Source organism: Acanthochromis polyacanthus, chromosome 12, assembly GCF_021347895.1.
Source record: "Acanthochromis polyacanthus isolate Apoly-LR-REF ecotype Palm Island chromosome 12, KAUST_Apoly_ChrSc, whole genome shotgun sequence".
In the NCBI taxonomy this organism is placed as follows: Eukaryota; Metazoa; Chordata; class Actinopteri; family Pomacentridae; genus Acanthochromis; species Acanthochromis polyacanthus.
This window is the reverse complement of record NC_067124.1, coordinates 34,306,494-34,326,372: the sequence shown is the minus strand read 5'-3', so window position 1 is coordinate 34,326,372 and position 19,879 is coordinate 34,306,494. Positions and strand designations below refer to the sequence as shown.

Genomic DNA, 19,879 nt, shown 5'->3' with positions numbered 1-19,879 from the left:
CTTCATTGTAATATGTCGTCTGGTCTTCAGGACAACCTCGGTGGCAACAGCAAGACAGCCATGATAGCCACCGTGAGTCCAGCTGCTGATAACTACGAGGAGACTCTGTCCACGCTCCGTTACGCCGACAGGGCCAAGAGAATCGTCAACCATGCCGTGGTCAACGAAGACCCCAACGCTCGGATCATCAGGGAGCTCAGGGAAGAGGTGGAGAAGCTCAAAGTTCAGCTCTCTCAGGCTGAAGTAAGTCGAAAAGTTGGACCACAGAGGTTGACAAATTGTGACAAATTCATGCCAGATTTACCACTAAACACATGATTTTAATTCTCAGTCCATGAAGGCTCCTGAGCTGCAGGAGAAACTGCAGGAATCAGAGAAACTCATTCAGGACATGACCATCACCTGGGAGGAGAAGCTGAGAAAGACAGAGGAGATTGCAACTGTACGTACATTAGTAATAAAACCTCTTTAACCTCAGCTTTAATTTAGCAGATTTATACATACAGCTACACTCTGTTATTGTGTTTGTTTACAGGAGCGGCAGAAGCAGCTGGAGAGCATGGGCATCTCCCTGGAAACCTCTGGGATCAAAGTAGGGGAAGACAAGTGTTTCCTGGTCAATCTGAATGCTGACCCTGCCCTCAACGAGCTGCTGGTTTACTACCTGAAGGTAAAACCAGTTTTTTCTAACTACAGTGCCTCTAGTGCTAAAAATATTTCCTTTCTGCCTCTTTGGCTTTATCATTGGCACAGTGGAATCAATACTATACAGTAAACTATATGCCTATTGCTAATTTAACATAAGCATTTAATTTTTATAATATTTGTTGATCTCATAACCCGCCCCTGTCCCACACGTTTCCACTACTGGAAACCGATTTTTACAATCTCTGCTAACTAGTTGTGGGTCACGCTATTCTGCACATGAAGAGAGATGTTTCACCTTGCTGCTGAATTTATCTTTTAACAGCTTGCCCCTCTGTATACTGCTGCTGAGTCGAGCTGTATTTATTTTGCTGCTTGTGCAAACACAGCCTGCAGTTCAGTCCAAAAAAATGCCTGAAATTTTTCATGTGATTGTTGGTCATAGCTGAGTCAGTTGTGGCTTCTTGGTTGGGCCTTGGAGCTTCGATTTTTTATTTTTTTTTTACAGAATTTGTTTGAGTTTAGTGTAATTTTTTCCTTTTATGGTTAAATGTAGAAAATTACAGATTTTTGATGTAAACTGTTGTTTTGTTGTTTTTAAGGTCAACATGTTAGTTTAAAGTGATTTTTCAAGTTATTATCTCTGACAAAACACAGGAAATCAAAAACATAACAGTAAAATTTCCCCCCCAAAAAATACAGTTAAAAATAAAAGCATATTTTTTTACAGTGTATCTTTAACCGAGGCCCTGAAAGCAGCACACATAGAATCCAGATGGCTGTGCTTGACCGGGTTTCTCTCTACATTATTCTAAAGTCTTGACCTGACTTTGTGAAATGCCCTGAGGTTACTTATGTTGTGAAGTTTGGCGATATAGGCAACACCGGATTGAACTGAAGAGAGGATTCCAGTGAAGTCTGGACTTTTGAAGTAGAACAACCACCCATCCAGCTGGACCTGTAAGAGCGGAGGCATGTGAGAAAGCAGCCTGCACGGCTTACAGAACAACAGGCCTTTGTCTGGCTTCTGCCGGCCGGCCTGGCATATCAGTGTGGAATGACTATGGTTATGTGAAATGGGTTAGCTCGCTGCAGGGAAGGACATCCTCTCGAAGCCGGGATGTTTGTTTAACAACGCCCCCTCTGCACACAAGCTTTTTCACTCAGGCTCAATTTTGCTTCAGATTTTCCTGAAATTGAAGTGTTCCTGCGTGGATGCTTTTGCAACACGCTTCTGCAAATCGGTCCAATAAATAAAATATTGCAGGTTTTCAGGGTTGCGACCAAAAATGTTTGAATAAAAAGGCTGGGTGTAGTTGGATTCAGATCTGTCGGTGTAGTTCTTTTAATACGTCCTCCACCTGTGTGTAGGAGCACACGCGTGTGGGTGCAGACACGTCTCAGGACATCCAGCTCTTCGGCATCGGGATCCAGGCGGAACACTGCGTCCTGGAGCTCTGCCCGGACGGCGACGTCACCCTGCTGCCCGTCAGAAACGCCAGGTGAGCTGCTAGACAAACACTCCCATCATGCTCTCTGTCTGACTCCCCGTTGTCTCGCCGTCATGCATGACTGGACCTCAGAGTTTCACATGACCTCACCGTACAGGAATCTCATGATGAGAGCTCCTCGCTTTGATATCAGAGCCACGTCTCCCTCCCGCTACAAAAGAACCGTTTCTTCTCAATTGGTCAAGTTTTAAAGCTGAAGATTTCAATTGATGTTTTATCTGCAGAACCTGTGTGAACGGCACAATGATCGACTCCTTGGTTCACTTGTGGCACGGGGATCGCATCTTATGGGGAAACAATCACTTCTTCAGGTATGAGCCCATTTGTGTTGCCAAATTTAAGCATGTCAAGAAGCTAAAAAGTCACCGATTTGAACTCGTGTCGCTCTGTAAGGATAAATCTGCCTAAACGAAAGCGGCGGGACCGCTTGAAGGAGCTGGAGAGAGCGTCCCCCAGAGAGAGCTTCGTCGAGGCAGATGTGGAGACGGCCAGCGAGGCCTCGTCAGAGCAGGACTACAGCTACGAGTTCGCCCAGATGGAGGTCATAATGAAGACTCTTGGAAACAATGGTCTGAATTTTAATAATCTGCCTCCTCCAATCTGCATGATGCTTTCGGCTTCCAGGCCACAGCTGTGTTCAGTCAGTGTGTATACTAGTCAGGCTTCTGAACCGCCAGTTTACCACAGTAATATTTACTGTATCATAACATCTTTTAGAAATGCCAATACTGCGGTTTTAAATGTAGAAAACCAACCCAAATGTTTTCAATTTCTTGCTAGATGTGATGAATATGGTGTAGGAAACAAAGAAAAGAACCAACTCTCTTGTTTGTCTCAACCTCAAAGCTCCCCGGTGAAATGAAAAACTAAACAAATCACCAAAATTACTCCGTTTATCAGTCATTAAAAACAGAGAATGAAGAGATTGTTAATTCTGAAACAATCTTTGGACTAATCAAGTGTGACATGCTGTTCAGTTGGAAAAATTAACCAAAATCAATCCTAAAATCATGGCATTTTATCAAATCAATTTATTCTACATGTCTCATTTAAAACGCCACAAAAAAAGACCGTTTACATGAACCACATTCTGTAAAAAAACAAAAAATTCTGGGCTCCTCTCTGTAACTATGAAGCCATTAGTGATTTTGCTTTGATTTACAGTCATATGCTAAAAATTCTGAGACTTTTTGGTCGAACTGCAGCCGAGGCTATGTGTACACAGGGCAGATAGACAAGCACAGAAACAAATTAAAATCTAAGCCGTAAAATCTTTATATTATGTAGTCAAATCTTGTTTCCCATTCTTCCAAAAAATGCCAAACTTGAACTACAAATGTGTTATGTGTGTTTCCATTTGAAAAAAACTAACCAAATCTTATCTTAAAAATCAAGGCAAAATCATTTTGTTCAAAATGTCTCATGTGAAAATACAGCGTTTGCATGACAATCTGTCATAACATGCCTGTAGGCACTTGTGAAATTATACTCATTGATATATATATTACTGATTGTAAAATAAACAAAGAAATCCCACTTTTGTTTTATTTATGATTTGAGCCTTTATAGTTGTGTTATACGGCACAGAAAACATTTCTGAATTCCACAGAGGTGCAGGCCTTTAGATTGTAGTAAAAAATGAGCCCAAAGTGAGAGGGAAAAAAAAGTGACAGGAGAATAAAAAACACTTAGGAACTGCTTGGGGTTTGTATGGTTTAATAATCAAAACTAATAATTGTATCATAATTAAATGTGTGCTCTGAAGCTCAGGTTGAAGAATTTTCCGTTTATCCTGTTGGTTAAAGTTAAGACGTGTGATTGACTGAAAAATGTGTCGTTTTGTGTTCTGTAGACCCCATGCAGAACGTGGTCCAGGTGTTGGAGAAGCAGTACCTGGAGGAGAAGCGAACGGCTCTGGAGGAGCAGAGGATGATGTATGAGCGAGAGCTGGAGTCGCTACGGCAACAGCTGTCCCCGGAGAAAACGCCGCAGCACCACCGCAGCAGCAGCGAGCGCCTCACGTTCCCGACGCACACACCGCACGGCAAGCTGCGACTGTGGACAGAGGAGCGGTGAGTGGACGCACACACACACACACACGCACACACACACACACACACACACACACACACACACACACACACACACACACACACACACACACACAGAACTCCAGTGCACAGTTTGTTCCGCTAAGTGCTGTTTGTGAAAATAACAGAAAAGGAGCCAAAAGACAGCACTCACATGAGAAGCTGGTGAATGGGACTTAGGCTGGATGTGCACTGCAGATAGCTGTAATTCAATTCCTTTCAGTCAAGAAGGTCATCGCACATCTCCACTGTGACATTCTTCCAGGACAGATGACGTGTCTGAGGTTTCTTTGATCCATTTGATCATTGAGTAGTTTCAGTTCCAGTTTCAGATATCTACAGTTTAATTCTGATTAGTTATAATTCTAGTTTAAGATGTCTTTACTTTCCTTAATACCATTTGTACATTTTTTTTTTAGTTAGCAGTTAAACTCAAACTAGTCAGAATGGAGGTGTGCAAATCTTGAACTGGAATTAGGACTAATCAAAATGTAATTGCAGGTGTTTTGAATTAGAGTCTGTCTGCAGTTAACATCAAAAGCTTCGGCAATTATGAAGCAAATTAAGGTGCTGCAACCAGGGTGAAAACCCGACATTTTCCCCTAATGTTACTGCAGAAGAGGAGCTCAGTCTTCTGAGCCCATCTGGACTTTGTCGTAAGTCCACCAAAAAATTTACAATGCGCAGCCCAAATTTACAGTGTATTGTAAATTTCAACCACAAGTCTTTAATGAAAGAAGCTCTTAGTCTCCACAAAGTCAACAGTAATGAGCTCTTTCTATTTCACAGCATTTTCTAACAATGTTTACCACCATTACTGCTGCTAACAGTGTTGAATTGCTTTGCTGGACCGACATCCAATTTGAAGCCTCACATGACTATCATTCTGCTCAACAATTAGGACTAGTCTTTTTGACATTTGCAATATCTGCAGCTGTTATTGTGGCAATTCTAAACTAAATTACAGAGACTTTCTATTGTGGTTTTGACCAGTCAGAATGACATTCCAGATATCTAGAATTTAAACTCTAATTAAGGACAGACTTTTCAAAATGATGTTGTTGATATCTGTCATTTTAATTTTGAATTATTAAACTCTATTAAATTTAAAAATGTCTCGGCTTGGTGTATCTAATTACATGATTTGTGGCATCAGCAGTGAGCTTGAAAGCCACTGCTGGTCCAGTTGGTAAACTCCAGTCTGCATTGCACATACATTGAGATGCAGTGACGCAGGAGACATTGTGTGTCGAGTAGAACTGTATTTTTTGGCCTTTTGTTGGCCTTATTAGACAGGTTAGTAGACAGGCAGACAGGAAAGTTGGGAGAAGAATGAGGGGGATAACCTGCAGCAAAGGGCCATGAGTGGGAATCAAACCCAGGCCCTGTAGCTCCTGTTCATGAGTCGCCTGCTAAACCAGTTGAGCCATCTGGGAGCCTGAATAGAACTGTATTTACATGTGTTATAGCTGTTACTAGGACTGGGCGATAAATCAAATTAATTTGATTAATTCGCCTTTTTAAAACCTGACGATTTGAAAATTTGCCAAATCGTAAAATCGAGGCGAGCTTAAATATATAACAATACAGATTCTAATTCTGCCTTTCACGACTTGTGCACTGGCGTTCGCTTCCGCCTCTCATCTCCTTCCGCCAAAACACTCACACCCCCGTCACGCTGGACAGAACAGCGGACGAAGAGTTGGTCGCGAGAAAAGGGCCTCATGTTACATCGATTATATGGAAGTGGTTCGGCTTTGACAAGACTGACCCAGAGCAAACTACAGTCATGTGCAAGGTTTGCAAAAGTACTGTGAAAACGAAGCGTAGCAGCACAACTAACCTCTTTCAGCACCTCCGGCAGAGGCATCCTAAAGAATGGGAAAAGTGCCCACAGCTACGGGAGTGCGGTATGGCTAGCACTAGCCATAGCAAACAGACCGCAAAGAAACAACAAAAATCGATTGAAATCGTAATCGTCCAAGATGACTAAAAAATTGAGATTTTATTTTTTGGCCATTTCGCCCAGCCCTAGCACCCAGAAGAATGTCTGTTTTTTGGGGCAGTGTTAGGTGATGTTTATGCCTTTCTTTCATAGGGATTGTATAGCAAAACAGGAAATTTAGGTAAAGAGAGCAGGGGGAATGACAGGTAGGAACTGAACCCGGGACTCGCTGATCAAAGTATTATGGCACTTGTGGTATTTTTGGAAAAGACATGTCTCAAATGGAGCAAAACTGGTATTCAAAAAGTACTATTTTTATCAGTCTTTTAGGAGATGTATCTAAACAGACTTGATATCTCCATCTTTACGAAGGACTGATGCCTCTGTTGTGTCTTTGTGTGGCCGACAGGGATGAACTGTTCCGTCAGAGTCTCTCTCGGCTCAGAGAGCAGGTCGTCAAAGCCAACACTTTGGTGCGAGAGGCCAACTTTCTGGCCGAGGAGATGAACAAACTCACCGACTATCAGGTCACGCTTCAGATTCCTGCAGCCAACCTCAGCGCCAACCGCAAGGTCAGACACCTGAACCCGAAAACAGCAGCACAACTAGTAAGAGGAAGAATAAGTGGCGATCTGTAGTCGTAACCACATCAACGTGTGTCTCCATTTTTACGTAGCGTGGAGCAATAGTGAGCGAGCCGGCCATTCAGGTGAGGAGGAAAGGGAAGGGGACGCAGGTGTGGACCATCGAGAAGCTGGAGAACAAACTGGTGGACATGAGAGACCACTACCGAGACTGGAAAGAAGGCACAGAGGAAACGGTGAGACACAGAGGACCAAAAACAGAAAAAAGATCAGCAGAAGAGTTAATAAATGTGTTACTGACATTGTTTCTTTGTGTTTTTAGTATAACAAAGCCAACAGTAAGCAGTGCGATCCGTTCTATGAGGCGCAGGAGAACCACAACCTGATAGGAGTGTCCAACATTTTTCTAGAGTGCCTTTTCCATGACGTCAAACTGCAGTACGCTGTCCCCATCATCAGCCAGCAGGGAGAGGTAAGAGTGAACCAAGACTAGTATTTTACTAATCCAAATGTATGATTAGGAATAGTAAATAAAGTTCACATCTACAGAAAGCTCACATAAAGTTTTCAGATATATACAGGTCATTTTAAGATATGCGTTATACCTTTTAATTTCCAAGATATTTTCTGCATTTTGGCTCTTTTTTGTTGTTGTTTCTGTTATTATTAAACCGATCACACCTGCCCTGATCGCTTTTCAGCAAAAGTTGGGGCAGTAATCTTACTTAGTCGGACCTGCTAACATTTCCGTCTCACTTTTAACTACTTCTAGTTGGGTGAGGCAATGTAGAGAAGACTTTACCCACATGTTAGCATTCACTTTCTGATTTCACATTTAGTACAAACTGAAATGTTCAGAAAAATAAAACATTACTATGATGAAAAAAGAGCAGAACAAATTAATGAGACTCACCAATATTCAGTGTAATCTAGATTTTGACAAACTGTTGAAGCTAAAGTTTAGTTTGTTTCTTCCAGCTGTTTGTAGGAGTTTTTCCCTCTGAGTTTATTAAATACCTGCACGATCCATATGAGCAACGCCCAAGAGAGACAGTTTTACACATTTATTCATTGCTTATAGTTGTAAGTTATCCCCAACATGGATGAATCAGGATCTGACAGCAGGTCACACTGTGAACTTCTTGGCACCTTTAGACAGGTGAAATATCTGAAACAAAGTCACAGTTTATCAGCTGCAGTTTAATTATTTGTTGAGTCCTGAGCTCCATCACAGCTGTTGGTATATTTTATTGTACGGTTCATAAAGTAGAAATTAGATTATCATAGAAGTCCTAAATAAAAAAGGCAGTTGGTTAATTGGGCGATGCAATAAGCTGCTATTAGTTTAGACTTAGTTTTCTGTTTGTTCGTGAATTATTAGTTGTTATATATCACTGGATCTACTGTCCAATCTCACTTAAATGACAAATGTTGTACCATGGCTCTGTCTTCAACTGTGGTGTTCGATAGAAACCCAAATGTTATCATGATCTGAATGACAGAATGCCGTCACCGTTGCGTATTCCTTTCCTGAAAAGAGCTTTTCTTCTGCTTGTGTGTTCAGGTAGCAGGCAGGTTGCACGTCGAGCTGATGCGAGTTAGCGGAGCTGTACCTGAACGTCTCTGTGGAGGAGACGACTCTTCAGAAAACTCCAGTGAGAGCAGCTGCTACGAGGTCATGGACACCAACGGAGAGATCGTCCACATGGCCAAGAGGCTCACCTGCAGGGTACCAGTGGATTCTATCAGAGATTTCAAATTCTGTTTACTTTGTTCTCAGATTAGCGGCGTCCATTATTCTTATTGTGTCTGCGTGTGTTGTTGCTGCAGGTGCGGATCAGGGAGGCCACTGGGCTGCCGCTCAACCTGTCCAACTTTGTCTTCTGTCAGTACACCTTCTGGGAGCATGGCGAGCCCACGGTGGCTCCTCCCATGGTCAGCCCAGACAGACCCTCCCCTCGAAGCCCAGATGCTCAGTTCACTGTCCAGTTTGATCACTGCAAGGTAAAGAAAGAGAGCCACTTTTTGTTTCAGCTTGAGATTATTACCGCCTTACTTTTGTTGCTAACTCTATACCCCCTTTCTTCTCTTTGTCCAGGACTATGTTGTGCATGTAACAGATGAGTTTTTAGAGTTTATATCCGATGGAGCGTTGGCCATAGAAGTGTGGGGTCACCGCTGTGCAGGAAACGGCCGTTCCCTCTGGGAGTTAGATGCACTGGAGGCCAAGACTCAGACGCTCCGAGACAGGTCCGATGTCTCACATGTTGCTCTGTGACTTCATGGACCCTCACTGACATGTCACACCTCACTAATCCTGGCTGTCGCATGTTTAGGTGGAGTGAGGTGTCTCGCAGGATCGAGCTGTGGATCTCCATCCAGGAGCTGAACGAGCAGGGAGAGTACTCGTCCGTGGAGATGCATCCTGGGAAAGACATCAGCACAGGGGGAGTCTTTCAGCTCCGACAGGTCGGAGAAAAACCGATTAAGTTTCCTTTTAGCCCTACAGCAAACCACAATGAGCTAATGACGTAATTATGAGTCATGATTTGCTCCATCAGGGTCACTCCAGGAGGCTGCAGGTGTGTGTGAAGCCGGTCCAGAACTCGGGCACGCTGCCTCTGCTGGTGGAGGCCGTGCTGTCCGTCTCCATCGGCTGCGTGTCGGCTCGCTGCACCAAACTGCAGAGACCGCTGGACAGCTACCAGGTCTGCAAAACGCACACATGCAGCTCGGACTGTGAATATATCATGCCGACATCAATAGGAGGATGATTTGCATGCACGTGATAATGTGTTTTGGAAACTGTAAGCTCATTTCATGCCAGACATATACGAGATAAAGCCGATCCAGCCGAAGTATGTTTAGCCTTTCTCGGGTTTCGTCCATCTGAGTAGCTGACAGTCGGTCTGAAGGAAGCCGTGTGATATATGAAGTCATAAGCACTTTTGTGTCCTGGTGTAGGATGCAAGATGGAGCAGTTTGTTCATTCCGAATTGTCAAAAAAATCCACATTTATGATAGTGAACCCTCTGAACCCCAAATAGCCACATTTTTCACTGCAATATACGTAAAGCCCTGCACCTCTATAGAAACAGGATAATGCTGGATAGAAGTAGAGAGAGTATTTTGTGGAGTGTAAAAAAGTTAAAATGCCATAAATCACATCATAGAGAAAAAACAAAAGTTACATGTTTCTAATTATTCATTTTATAAAAATAGAAAAAGACTGAAATCAACATTGCCATCATTTTTCCAGGTGCACACAATTGTTACCAATACTGAAAAAAGAATAACAGTGCTACATATTGTAGATATTTTTCCAGTCTTACGTTTTTTGTTTTCATGCTTTCATCCTATATGCTTTGTATGAACACAGCCTGCAGTTCAACTGAAAAGTCCCTGAATTTCTGTCATGTGACTATTCATTACAGCTTAGTCTGTCATTACTTTTTAGCTGCGCAGAGGAGTGCAGAATTTTTTGTTTTTTACAGAATCTGGATAGCGCAAACAGTCTATTTTTCACAAATTTGTAAATGCAACATGTCGAAGAAAGGGATTTTTAATTAATGTCATGATTTTAGGCTAAAGTTGAGTTGAGAGTACTTTAAGACTGTTGGAAAGTTGAATATCCAATTATTCTTTCTCTGATTTTCTGTTTTGGTGTTCTGAGGGTGGTACCAAAAAATGCGGCCTGTTTTTTCATCTTGAAGAAAGTTACTCAAAAGCATGCAAACACGGACTTAAACCGTTCTTTCACATCACTGAGATTCCCAGAAAGTTACACGAGCAGTCAGTTTCCTCTGAGCTGTCGTGTCAAAGCCCACGTTTGACTGAGTGTCTTCTCTCCTCCCAGAGAGAGGCGGAGGACGATATGGATAGTTATCAGGTACCCTCCAAGTCTCCCCCTGCTGCTGCTCCCCCTGTAGTTCACTCTGCAGCATGAAGAAAACCCACTGATCATGTGTTTGTGACTAGGCCTTTTTTTTTTTTCGCTGAGGGCATGTGAGGCAGGAGGCACAGGGCTGCGCCTCGACCGACTAAAGAAGCGCTTTATTAAAACGGCAACTTGCACATGTGGATGATTTGCAGTGCTGTAATTACGAATCGCACCAGCCAGAGCGCAGTTCCACCCGTGGCCGAGCTCCCAGCCGGCGGCGTGCCTGCCAGGGTCTCGTCCTGCTCTCTCTTGCCTTTCCCCTCAGGTTTCACACACTAATGCTACTGTTTGCTTGTCACTGCTGGAGAGCCGCACAAGTAATGAGCTTCACTTCATCACATGGGCATCGCATGGCTGCATGATTTACAGTCTTTGCATGATGAGAGTGTGAAAAGCATAATCAGGCTGGCTTTAAGGTCTGTCTTGGATGTTGCAGAGGGGAATCTGCTCTGCATTCAGGTAGGAGTTTTTAGCAGAACTGCATGCAAGTGAATGAATGTGTGACGTTTGTGAATTGCAAAAGGGTTAAAGGCAAGTTTTGTGTGTTTGTGTGTTCTAAAAATTAATCAGAATTGTGTTTAGAGTTAAAAATTACAAACCTTAAGGCTTCAGTTTTTAACATCTTGGGTTGGGAGCAACTTCTCCAGAATGTTAGCGGTAGTAAGGAGCAGTTGCAGTAATCCGACAGACAGATGAGCCCTGTGCAAACTCACCATCCACTGGTAACACTCCACAGCGCCCTGCTGCTCATCCTCTGCCTCGCTGAGCCAGCTGGCATTGATTCTCGTATCTCTCTGCTTCCAGGAAGAGGATCTTAACTGCGTTAGAGAGCGCTGGTCAGATGCCCTGATCAAACGTCGGGAGTATCTCGATGAGCAAATCAAGAAAATCATCAACAAGCACGGTGAGTTCCAGACTCAGTACAGCTAAAAAGGACTTTAACCTTCTGAACCCCAAGCAGTTTCTGAATGTTTTTCTGTTCCTTTTTTTATGTTTTTACTCACTGTTGGCTCATTTTTCACTTCAATAAAAAGTCCTGCACCTTTATCGAAACGGCACAACTATGACTAGAAGTGGAGTGAACTATATAGTATACAGTACAACCCGGTCTCACGGGGATTCGTGAAACTGTTTTTGTTTCGGTTTCGTGCGCACCAACACGATTTCGTCATGTTTTTCGTGCCGCTCACCACGAAATGTTTTTCGTGTTGCTCACAACGAAACCCGCTGTGGTAATCACATCTGAAAGTGGTTTATACCGGCGGATTCATGACGATCTAAGCTGTCCATCGGCGTATACTGCTTGTGTGATCGCGTTTGCGGCCGTCGGACATTCTTTAAATTCCTATGCAAATTGGTAAGTGTCCCACCGGGTTATGGTTAGGGTTATGGTTAGGGTTATGGTTAGGGACGATGTCATGCAAAATATAGCGTTGGATTCGCCGCGGTTTTACATTAAAAATATAATATACCCATTCGTTTGAAATACGTTCTGAGTGGCACGAAAAGTCCGCCGTTTAAAATACATTGGTGCGCATTTCGTGGTGAGCGGCACGAAAAACATGACGAAATCGTGTTGGTGCGCACGAAACCGAAACAAAAATTTACGTGACAGTTTCACGAATCCTCGTGAGATCGGGCTGTACAGTAACAGTATAACACTATTATTATGCCATAAATCATAAAAAAGAAAAAACTAACATGAAAAAAACATGCAATTAATATGTTCAACAGTTTTCCAAGTATCCAAAGGTGTTACCAATACTGGAAAACACACTGGTGGCTCTAGTTATTGTAGATGAAATGAAACTTAGTTTCATACTTTGTCTCCTATCTGCTCTGTGCAAAAAGTCTGCAGTTCAACCAAAAAGTCCCTCATTTTTTCCCCATGACTTTTAGTCACAGCTGACTCACTCATGGCTTTTCCGTTAATAGATGAACACAGATTATTTTAGTTTTATACAGAATCTTATGACACAAACGGTTTAGTTTTGGCACATTTTTAAATGAGGCTGAGGTTTTGGTTAAATATCTCAATTTTTAGTTTAGATTTGGTTTTTTTCTTCTCATGAAATTGCAAGTCACGTGATTGTGCCATCAGAAAGTTGAAAATCCAGTGTTTCTTGGTGTGTAATTGTGATGATTTTTAAACAAAATAATTTGCATTTCAAACGCACTGGCAGGTTTGGGGGTTCACAGAGTTAATATTCACTTCAGTTTTGAATTTTTGCTCATTTTTTAGTCTGTTGTAACTATAATATGTCTCCTCCTCATTGTGTGCATGCAGAAAAGTCAGAGGAGGATGTTGAACGTGAAGCTCGGCTGGTGGAGCAGTGGGTCGGCCTGACTGAGGAGAGAAATGCAGTGCTGGTTCCTGCACCTGGTAGCGGCATCCCAGGAGCTCCTGCAGACTGGTACAAAAAAAACAAAAACATAAACACGCCACCAAATGCCTCACATTCGCTTTACTAATGTCTCTTTGCTGTCTTCGCCAATAAACTCACTCTGAACTGCTCTCAGGACTCCACCTGCAGGGATGGAAGCTCACATTCCTGTGCTCTTCCTGGATTTAAACGGTGAGGCAGACGCACGCTTTATTTCAGTGGCTCCTCTCTGGCTTTAAAAATACTAACTGCCTTTTATGCCACCAGCGGATAATCTGACAGTGAATGAGCAGCTGACCGGCCCACATGCTGCAGGCGTTAACTCCATCCTGCCCAAAGAGCACGGCAGCCAGTTCTTCTATCTGCCCATCATCAGGCACAGCGACGAGGAGGTGGGTAGCTGCTGTGACTTTACTGCCCCCCAGTGGAAAACACACTGGAGAAGGAAGCGTTTCCTTTATTTCTGCCTCTGTAGGAATGACACGAGCCCTTTTCAGACATGATATGCATAACACTGCTGCTTCATCAGTCTGTTAAAGTGACGCATTCTGTCAGTGAGACGTAGGCCACTTATAATGTTCCTCAGTTTCATTCACACAGAGACGCTGTGCTGTATTTGTGTTTGTCAAGTATGCAAGATTGGACAGAACGACAAATGATGGCTAAAACATAATAAAGCACAGATAAAAAAAGGACTAAATCTAAACTAATAGCAACTTATTAAAATTCTGTCCATGTGTGATGATAATTACTCTGCCAAGGCATGCGGTGAAGTTATGTGACGTTTGTCTGTCCGTCTGTTTTTCTGTCTGTGTGCAACATCACTCAGAAACGGACTCATGGATTTGGATGAAATTTTCTCACCACCTGCTACACATTTAGGGCGCATGATTCAGTGTCTGTACGTAACATACACATGCCTGTGTTCAGTGCAAGATCATTTTGTTTGTGGGTAGATCTATAGTAAGTGGCCACATTCTACGGTGCTGCAATTTCTGATCATCAGTAACTAATAAACAAATACTGCATATCTGACAATGCCATATGGGGAATGAACAGCCTTGGTGGAGTACTGCGCTCTTTGAGTGCTTTTCTTGTTTCACTCCTGCTTTACGAGCAGTAAAATAAAAGTTTCCGACAGCTGTGACGGAGCTCAGGACTCTACATAAACTGTAGCTCATAAACTGTAACTCTCGGTCCTGTCTCCATGTCGGGGATAATTTGTAATATTGAATAATGAATGAAGTTACGGATTGGTTCTATGTGCATAAATGCAAGCAACTGTCTGCTTTTTGGGATGTTTATATGGATCCTGCTGTCTGATGCTGCAGATGCTTAATAAACTTAAAAGAAGACCAACAAACCCACTTGTCAACACTAGTAAAAAGCTGGTCTTCATGGCAGTAACATTTAATTTTTGTGGATGTTTCAGTTTGTAGTAGATGTGAAACTGTAAGGCAATGCAAATGAGTTAGTGTTTTGTGATTTGACAGCAAACTGTGTCTTTTGCGCTCAAAAAATGTCACTTTTGGACCAAAATGGGGGCTGAAATGTGCAAAAATTCTTTTCCAAATCACTTTGCACACCTCACAGCCCATTGCAGTAGAGCAAGATGAACAAGAAAGGTGTTCTGCTTTGGGATTTTTTTTGACCGAAATCTGTATCTTTTGTCGTGTTTTTTAACCAATATTTCTGGCTGAATTGCGGAAAAAACATTCTCCAAATCACATAGCTCAAACTACATCGCTTGTGTATGTTTATTCATTATGTGGCTGCACACAGTTTAGACTTTTATTAACTGAAATGTTACTCAGTCCCACCTAGCAAGATTGCCTTTGCGATTTTTATGGAAAAGTGAGCAGCATTCAGACGTGAAGCCGACATGTTTAAATGCTGTTAGATTAACAGAAAGGAGTGCACATCTTTAACGCGTTTATTGGGAAAAGCCCGTGTGTACAACTGTGTTTGTAACTAGAGTGGGTGATGCTTTAAGACCTCATGGTTTTAGTGGCTGTATTTCCAGAGATGTCTACTTTGTAGTTTGTCATATAACCTCATCCTCTACCAAACTATATGTAAACTTAGAGTATTCATTCTTCCATTGTTTCTTCATCTAGTAATTGTGGTGTTTTTGTTACAATGTACTCATGTTTTTGTGTTAGTGGTTTTACAATGGCTCCATGCTGAATTATCTTCATTTTATATTCATGTTTTGTCACATTATCTCTCTCTCACACACACAAGAGCATTTTAGGGCAACATCTTTTTTTTCCTACAATTACGTGCATAATGGAATAATTGTGCATAATTGCACGAGAGCGGGCATTTAAAAGACAAGCCGTCTTAATGTCTTTTTTCTTTGATGGTGAGCAGCAGCTCCAACCATGCAGTAATCCCTTCCCTCTTAACTGAGCTGAACTGTCATGAAATGGTAATTATCCGAACCCAAAGCTGCAGCCCACCAACATCCGTGTCTGAGAGCACAGATTTTCTCTCTATAGATGAATTTGGAGCCGCATGAACCAAACCCAGCTTTTTTAAATTCCCCAGGTGTCGGCCGTGTGCTCCTGGGATTCGTCCATCCACGATTCTGTGCACCTCAACCGGGTGACGTCGCCCAACGAACGCATCTACCTGATTATTAAAGCCACGGTGCAGCTCAGCCACCCGGCGTCCATGGAGCTGGTGCTCCGCAAGAGGATCGCCGTCAACATCTACAACAAGCAGGTCGGTAATAGAAGATTTAGACCCAAAGATAACAACAGTCGATTGTTTTTTTTACTCATCAGCTGGGATTTGTTTCACACAGAGCTTCACTCAGAGTCTCAAGAGGCGAATGTCCCTGAAGAACACGCTTTACTCCTGTGGCGTCAGTTATGAGATCGTTTCCAACATACCAAAGGTACAGCTCTGGTTCTGTGCCAAAACAACGTGCTAATAACAAGTTTGAAGTTTATTAGCTCATTCTGACTTTCTTTCCAGGCCTCAGAGGAGCCCGAGGAGAGGGAAACTTTGGCCCTCATGGCGGCTCGTGGAGACACCGAGGAGACTCAGGATGGAGAAACCTACATAGAGAAATACACAAGAGGAGTTCTGGAAGTGGAGAACATCCTGAGTCTGGAGAGGCTACGACAGGTATGAAACTCTAATCAACAGCTTTACTCGTATATGATGTTTCTGCAGTGATGAAATGTGATTTAGCGCATTAACAAGCGAGTGATTTATGAAGGTACACCTGTGTTTATTCATTCTCTGCAGGCTGTGACAGTGAAGGAGGCTCTGGCTGCTAAAGGGAGACACTTAAGAAGGAGTATCAGCACACCAAATGTACAGCATGTAATTAACACACCACTCACTGCCAACATGTGGAAAAAGCTGTCTTGCCACAAAATGGAGAAGTTTCGAAAACTAATATCGCTTTGTTTCTCGTTCTCCAGTCCTCATGTAGCAAAATAGACCTGACTGGTTGTGAGGATGACGACTGTAAGGTACGTCAGATTATTCTGTAACTGCAATGTAAAGCTTTTGCTTCAGTAATTTAACTTACTGAGAACTTTCTAAAGTTCTTAGGATTTCTATGGCAGCTGGACTTCTCTTTTAGGATTCTTGAAGCCCTTTCACCTCTCATCCAAGAGGCTTCTTCAGTCCCAGATATATACTGTCACCCCCAAGGAACTAACTGAAATTCTTAGGATTCCTTTGATCTGGACGACTGAGAATTTACGCTCACGTAATGCTTACCCTTAATACATGAGCTTGAAGTCTCACAGTGCTGTGGTGGTTTCAAAACCTGACGACACAACGATCCCAAAATGAAAGCTCGCTGTTTTATGTTTGCTTCAGGTGTAAGTCGGTAAAGGAGCTCATCTACACCACTATACATGTTCAGTGTAGCCATTTCAGGAAACATGCTGGTTGGAATTAGTCAGAGAATGCATGTTAATTCCGTTTATAGCCAAATATAAAAAGAGAAAATGAAAAACCATGTTGCTTTTGTGTATCAAACACTGAGTAAGAACATCTCTGACTGTTGAAGCCTTGTCAAAATTCATTGTGTTTTTAAAAAATGCATCTCAAGTTGACTTCAGGAGTGTCCTGTAGATAATTTATAGAAGGTGTTCCACAGTTTAAGAAAACCTCTTTGCAGCAGTAGATGTTTTGGAGCTGAATGAAGCTGTGTTTAACTGTCTAGGACCACTGTGATCCTGTGGACAACACCAACTGTAACCCGCAGGATGGCTCCCTCTGTTCCACACCCGTCAAAAACAAGGAGAACTCGGGTAAACCACAGAAATAAAACGTATCTAGAAGCTGCATTCTTCCGGGTGAGAAGAGTGTGATTCCATTAAAACTGGTTTGTCACTGACTGTTCCCGTGCAGGTTTGGTTCCAGAGAGTCCTACGTTTTTCGGCTCCAGCCCCTTTAAAGTCCTCTCACCTCAGCCACCGAAGTTCCTCAAGTCTCTGCTTCCTGTCAAAGAGGAGAACAAGGCGAAGAAAGTCCTGGAGGCCCGGCCGCTACTGGGACAAGAGGTGAGAAAGACGATGGAGTTAAATCCTCTTTCTCCCGCACTGGAAATGTTTTTGTTTTTGTCATTTTATTCTTCAGTCCCACATGTCCTCGTTTTGTCAGTCCACCGTCAAACCCAGTATTTGCATTTTACCATCTGTCATATCAAATGACATTTTCCAAAACATGATGAAGATGTTGACACTGACAGACATTACTAATTGTCGCCTGATGACATCACCCGCTTTGTTTATTTGTGTCACTGTGTTGAGCGGAAAGCGCATGACTCACCGGAGCATGACTTCAACCGAGGATAACCAAACCACTCAGCCTGACAAAGCCGTGCTGTCCAAGTGTCATGTCTGATCCTGTTTGGGATATTTGGATTGTGCAGATAGAGGCTGTTCCGACCATTTAAACTAACCTTGCATATTTGTTTTCTTGAAGTGGACTAAAAGAGGTGCAGGTACTCGTGAAAAGCAGTGAAATAGTGCAATAAGCAGCACGATTAGAGTAAAATATAGAGAAAAAGCTCTGCATGTTTAAATGCAGGGGTGCAGAAATAACTGCAGCAGTTAGCAATGTTGCTCTACTGTCTCAGATATTGTTCAGACTTTCCCTGTTTGTTTTTGGGAACCCAAAACTTCTGTAAGTTCTGGAAAATATTTTGGCTGAATTTGAACAATTTCATGTTTTCAGATCTGGGAGTTTTTGTATTTTTTACCCTTAAAAAAATCCTGTAACCTGGGAAGCCATTTAAAGAGTTCAGTATCTCCAGAAATTTTACTCCTACATATGTGAAATTTGGTGAGGATTAAGATAAAATTGTTTAGCAGCAGATCCAAGTGATTTAGTCACTCTTGCAGAGACCAAATTTTTAATTATTGACCCTTGAAAATGATTTTTTTTTAAATACAGCATTTTTAAATGAGGGTGGTATTGGGGCCTCTGAAAATTCAGTTAAGTGTATATATAGAGATACAATCAAGCCCAAATTTATTCATACCCCTAGCAAATTTTGAATTAAAGATACTTTTAAATGTAAATGAAAGCTGGGGAATTATTTTCTCCACAATGATGCCGCTTGTACATAATCTTAATATCTTCTGAGAAACGCCTGTGTCATTTCCAATCAAAAAAAAAAAACTTTCTGGTTGAATAAAAGTAACTACAAGACAGAAATTTCTAGGGGTATGAATAATTTCGGGTTTGACTGTATATCTTTATTTTTTTTACAAAAACGCAGTCTTTGGTTGACATTTCATTTGAGACCTTAACATCAGTAGAATTTGATGTTTGGCATATATGGCAAGAAACAATTCCACTTTTAGAAATAGACCGATAGACAGATGTATGGATCCTAATATCCTATTAAAAATACTGTTTGTATGGTTGAAATGGAACACCAATTATTTTGCCTTATAGAATATTCCCATACTTGGACTAGAAATGAACAGAACTCAAATATTCTCAAAATGAGCCAAATGAGCTGAGTTTATGGCTCCTATTAACACAGACTGAACAAAAACAGAGACAGTGCAGCAGCCAGTAGCAGGTGCTTAAATGTTTGCTACAGACTAAACTAGTGAGAAAACGAGGGGTCAAAATCAGATGAACCTGCTGCTCACAGTAAGCATTGTTGTAATTAAAAATACCGTTCCTCCTATTTAGGACACTTCAAGCTCTGTTTTTTTTTTGTGAAATGTCAAACTGCATGGCACTAACTGTGACTGGCCTGCCCAGCTCCATGCATGCTGTGTGTGAGTGTGAAGTGTGTGCTGTTGTTCTGACCCATCCTGCAGAGCATGCGCTCATGTGTGGACAGCCCTGCACTGCTCCCCTCTCCCTGCTCCTGGCGCCGACCCAGGGCAGGCAGCGAGGGCCACTGCAAGCCTTCCACCTCCACCTCCACCCCCACCTCCACCCCCACCAGCAGACAGCTCAGCCACACACTGCCACACGCCGCTGTAAGTGCGACGCACACCAGCACGCCACGCACGCCACGCACTGCGGGGTACTGTACTGACTTTTACACAAACTGCATACACACTGAGCCGATTGCCGCTGAGTCACACTGCTGTAAGTATCACACGTGTGGACACTTTGCTTGAACCCTCCTGTTGTCTTCATTTACGGGCACCAAAAAATATTGCTTCCTTGTCTGAAAAAAAAATCCAAAAATTCTGCAAAAAAATTCCCCAAATTTCAGAAAATTTGTAAAACCTTCAGGAAGAAAACTCCAACAATTCCTTAAGTTTTCCTTAAAAAAAT

General features: G+C 42.4%; 1 protein-coding gene across 1 annotated transcript in view; it reads left to right on the top strand.

Moving 5' to 3' along the window:
* The window catches only part of kif13a (kinesin family member 13A), a 53,680-nt gene that overhangs the window by 27,670 nt on the left and 6,131 nt on the right, over positions 1 to 19,879 (top strand). Inside the window, 28 exon segments of the mRNA XM_022215823.2 lie at positions 31 to 243; positions 332 to 442; positions 536 to 670; positions 2,017 to 2,147; positions 2,381 to 2,467; positions 2,550 to 2,725; positions 4,009 to 4,228; positions 6,601 to 6,763; positions 6,868 to 7,011; positions 7,098 to 7,247; positions 8,340 to 8,504; positions 8,606 to 8,779; positions 8,874 to 9,025; positions 9,112 to 9,244; positions 9,337 to 9,483; positions 10,632 to 10,664; positions 11,520 to 11,619; positions 13,003 to 13,129; positions 13,236 to 13,291; positions 13,367 to 13,491; positions 15,650 to 15,826; positions 15,909 to 16,001; positions 16,082 to 16,234; positions 16,358 to 16,435; positions 16,537 to 16,587; positions 17,292 to 17,379; positions 17,480 to 17,631; positions 19,411 to 19,575. Coding sequence (XP_022071515.2) covers positions 31 to 243; positions 332 to 442; positions 536 to 670; positions 2,017 to 2,147; positions 2,381 to 2,467; positions 2,550 to 2,725; positions 4,009 to 4,228; positions 6,601 to 6,763; positions 6,868 to 7,011; positions 7,098 to 7,247; positions 8,340 to 8,504; positions 8,606 to 8,779; positions 8,874 to 9,025; positions 9,112 to 9,244; positions 9,337 to 9,483; positions 10,632 to 10,664; positions 11,520 to 11,619; positions 13,003 to 13,129; positions 13,236 to 13,291; positions 13,367 to 13,491; positions 15,650 to 15,826; positions 15,909 to 16,001; positions 16,082 to 16,234; positions 16,358 to 16,435; positions 16,537 to 16,587; positions 17,292 to 17,379; positions 17,480 to 17,631; positions 19,411 to 19,575 — 3,699 coding nt within the window.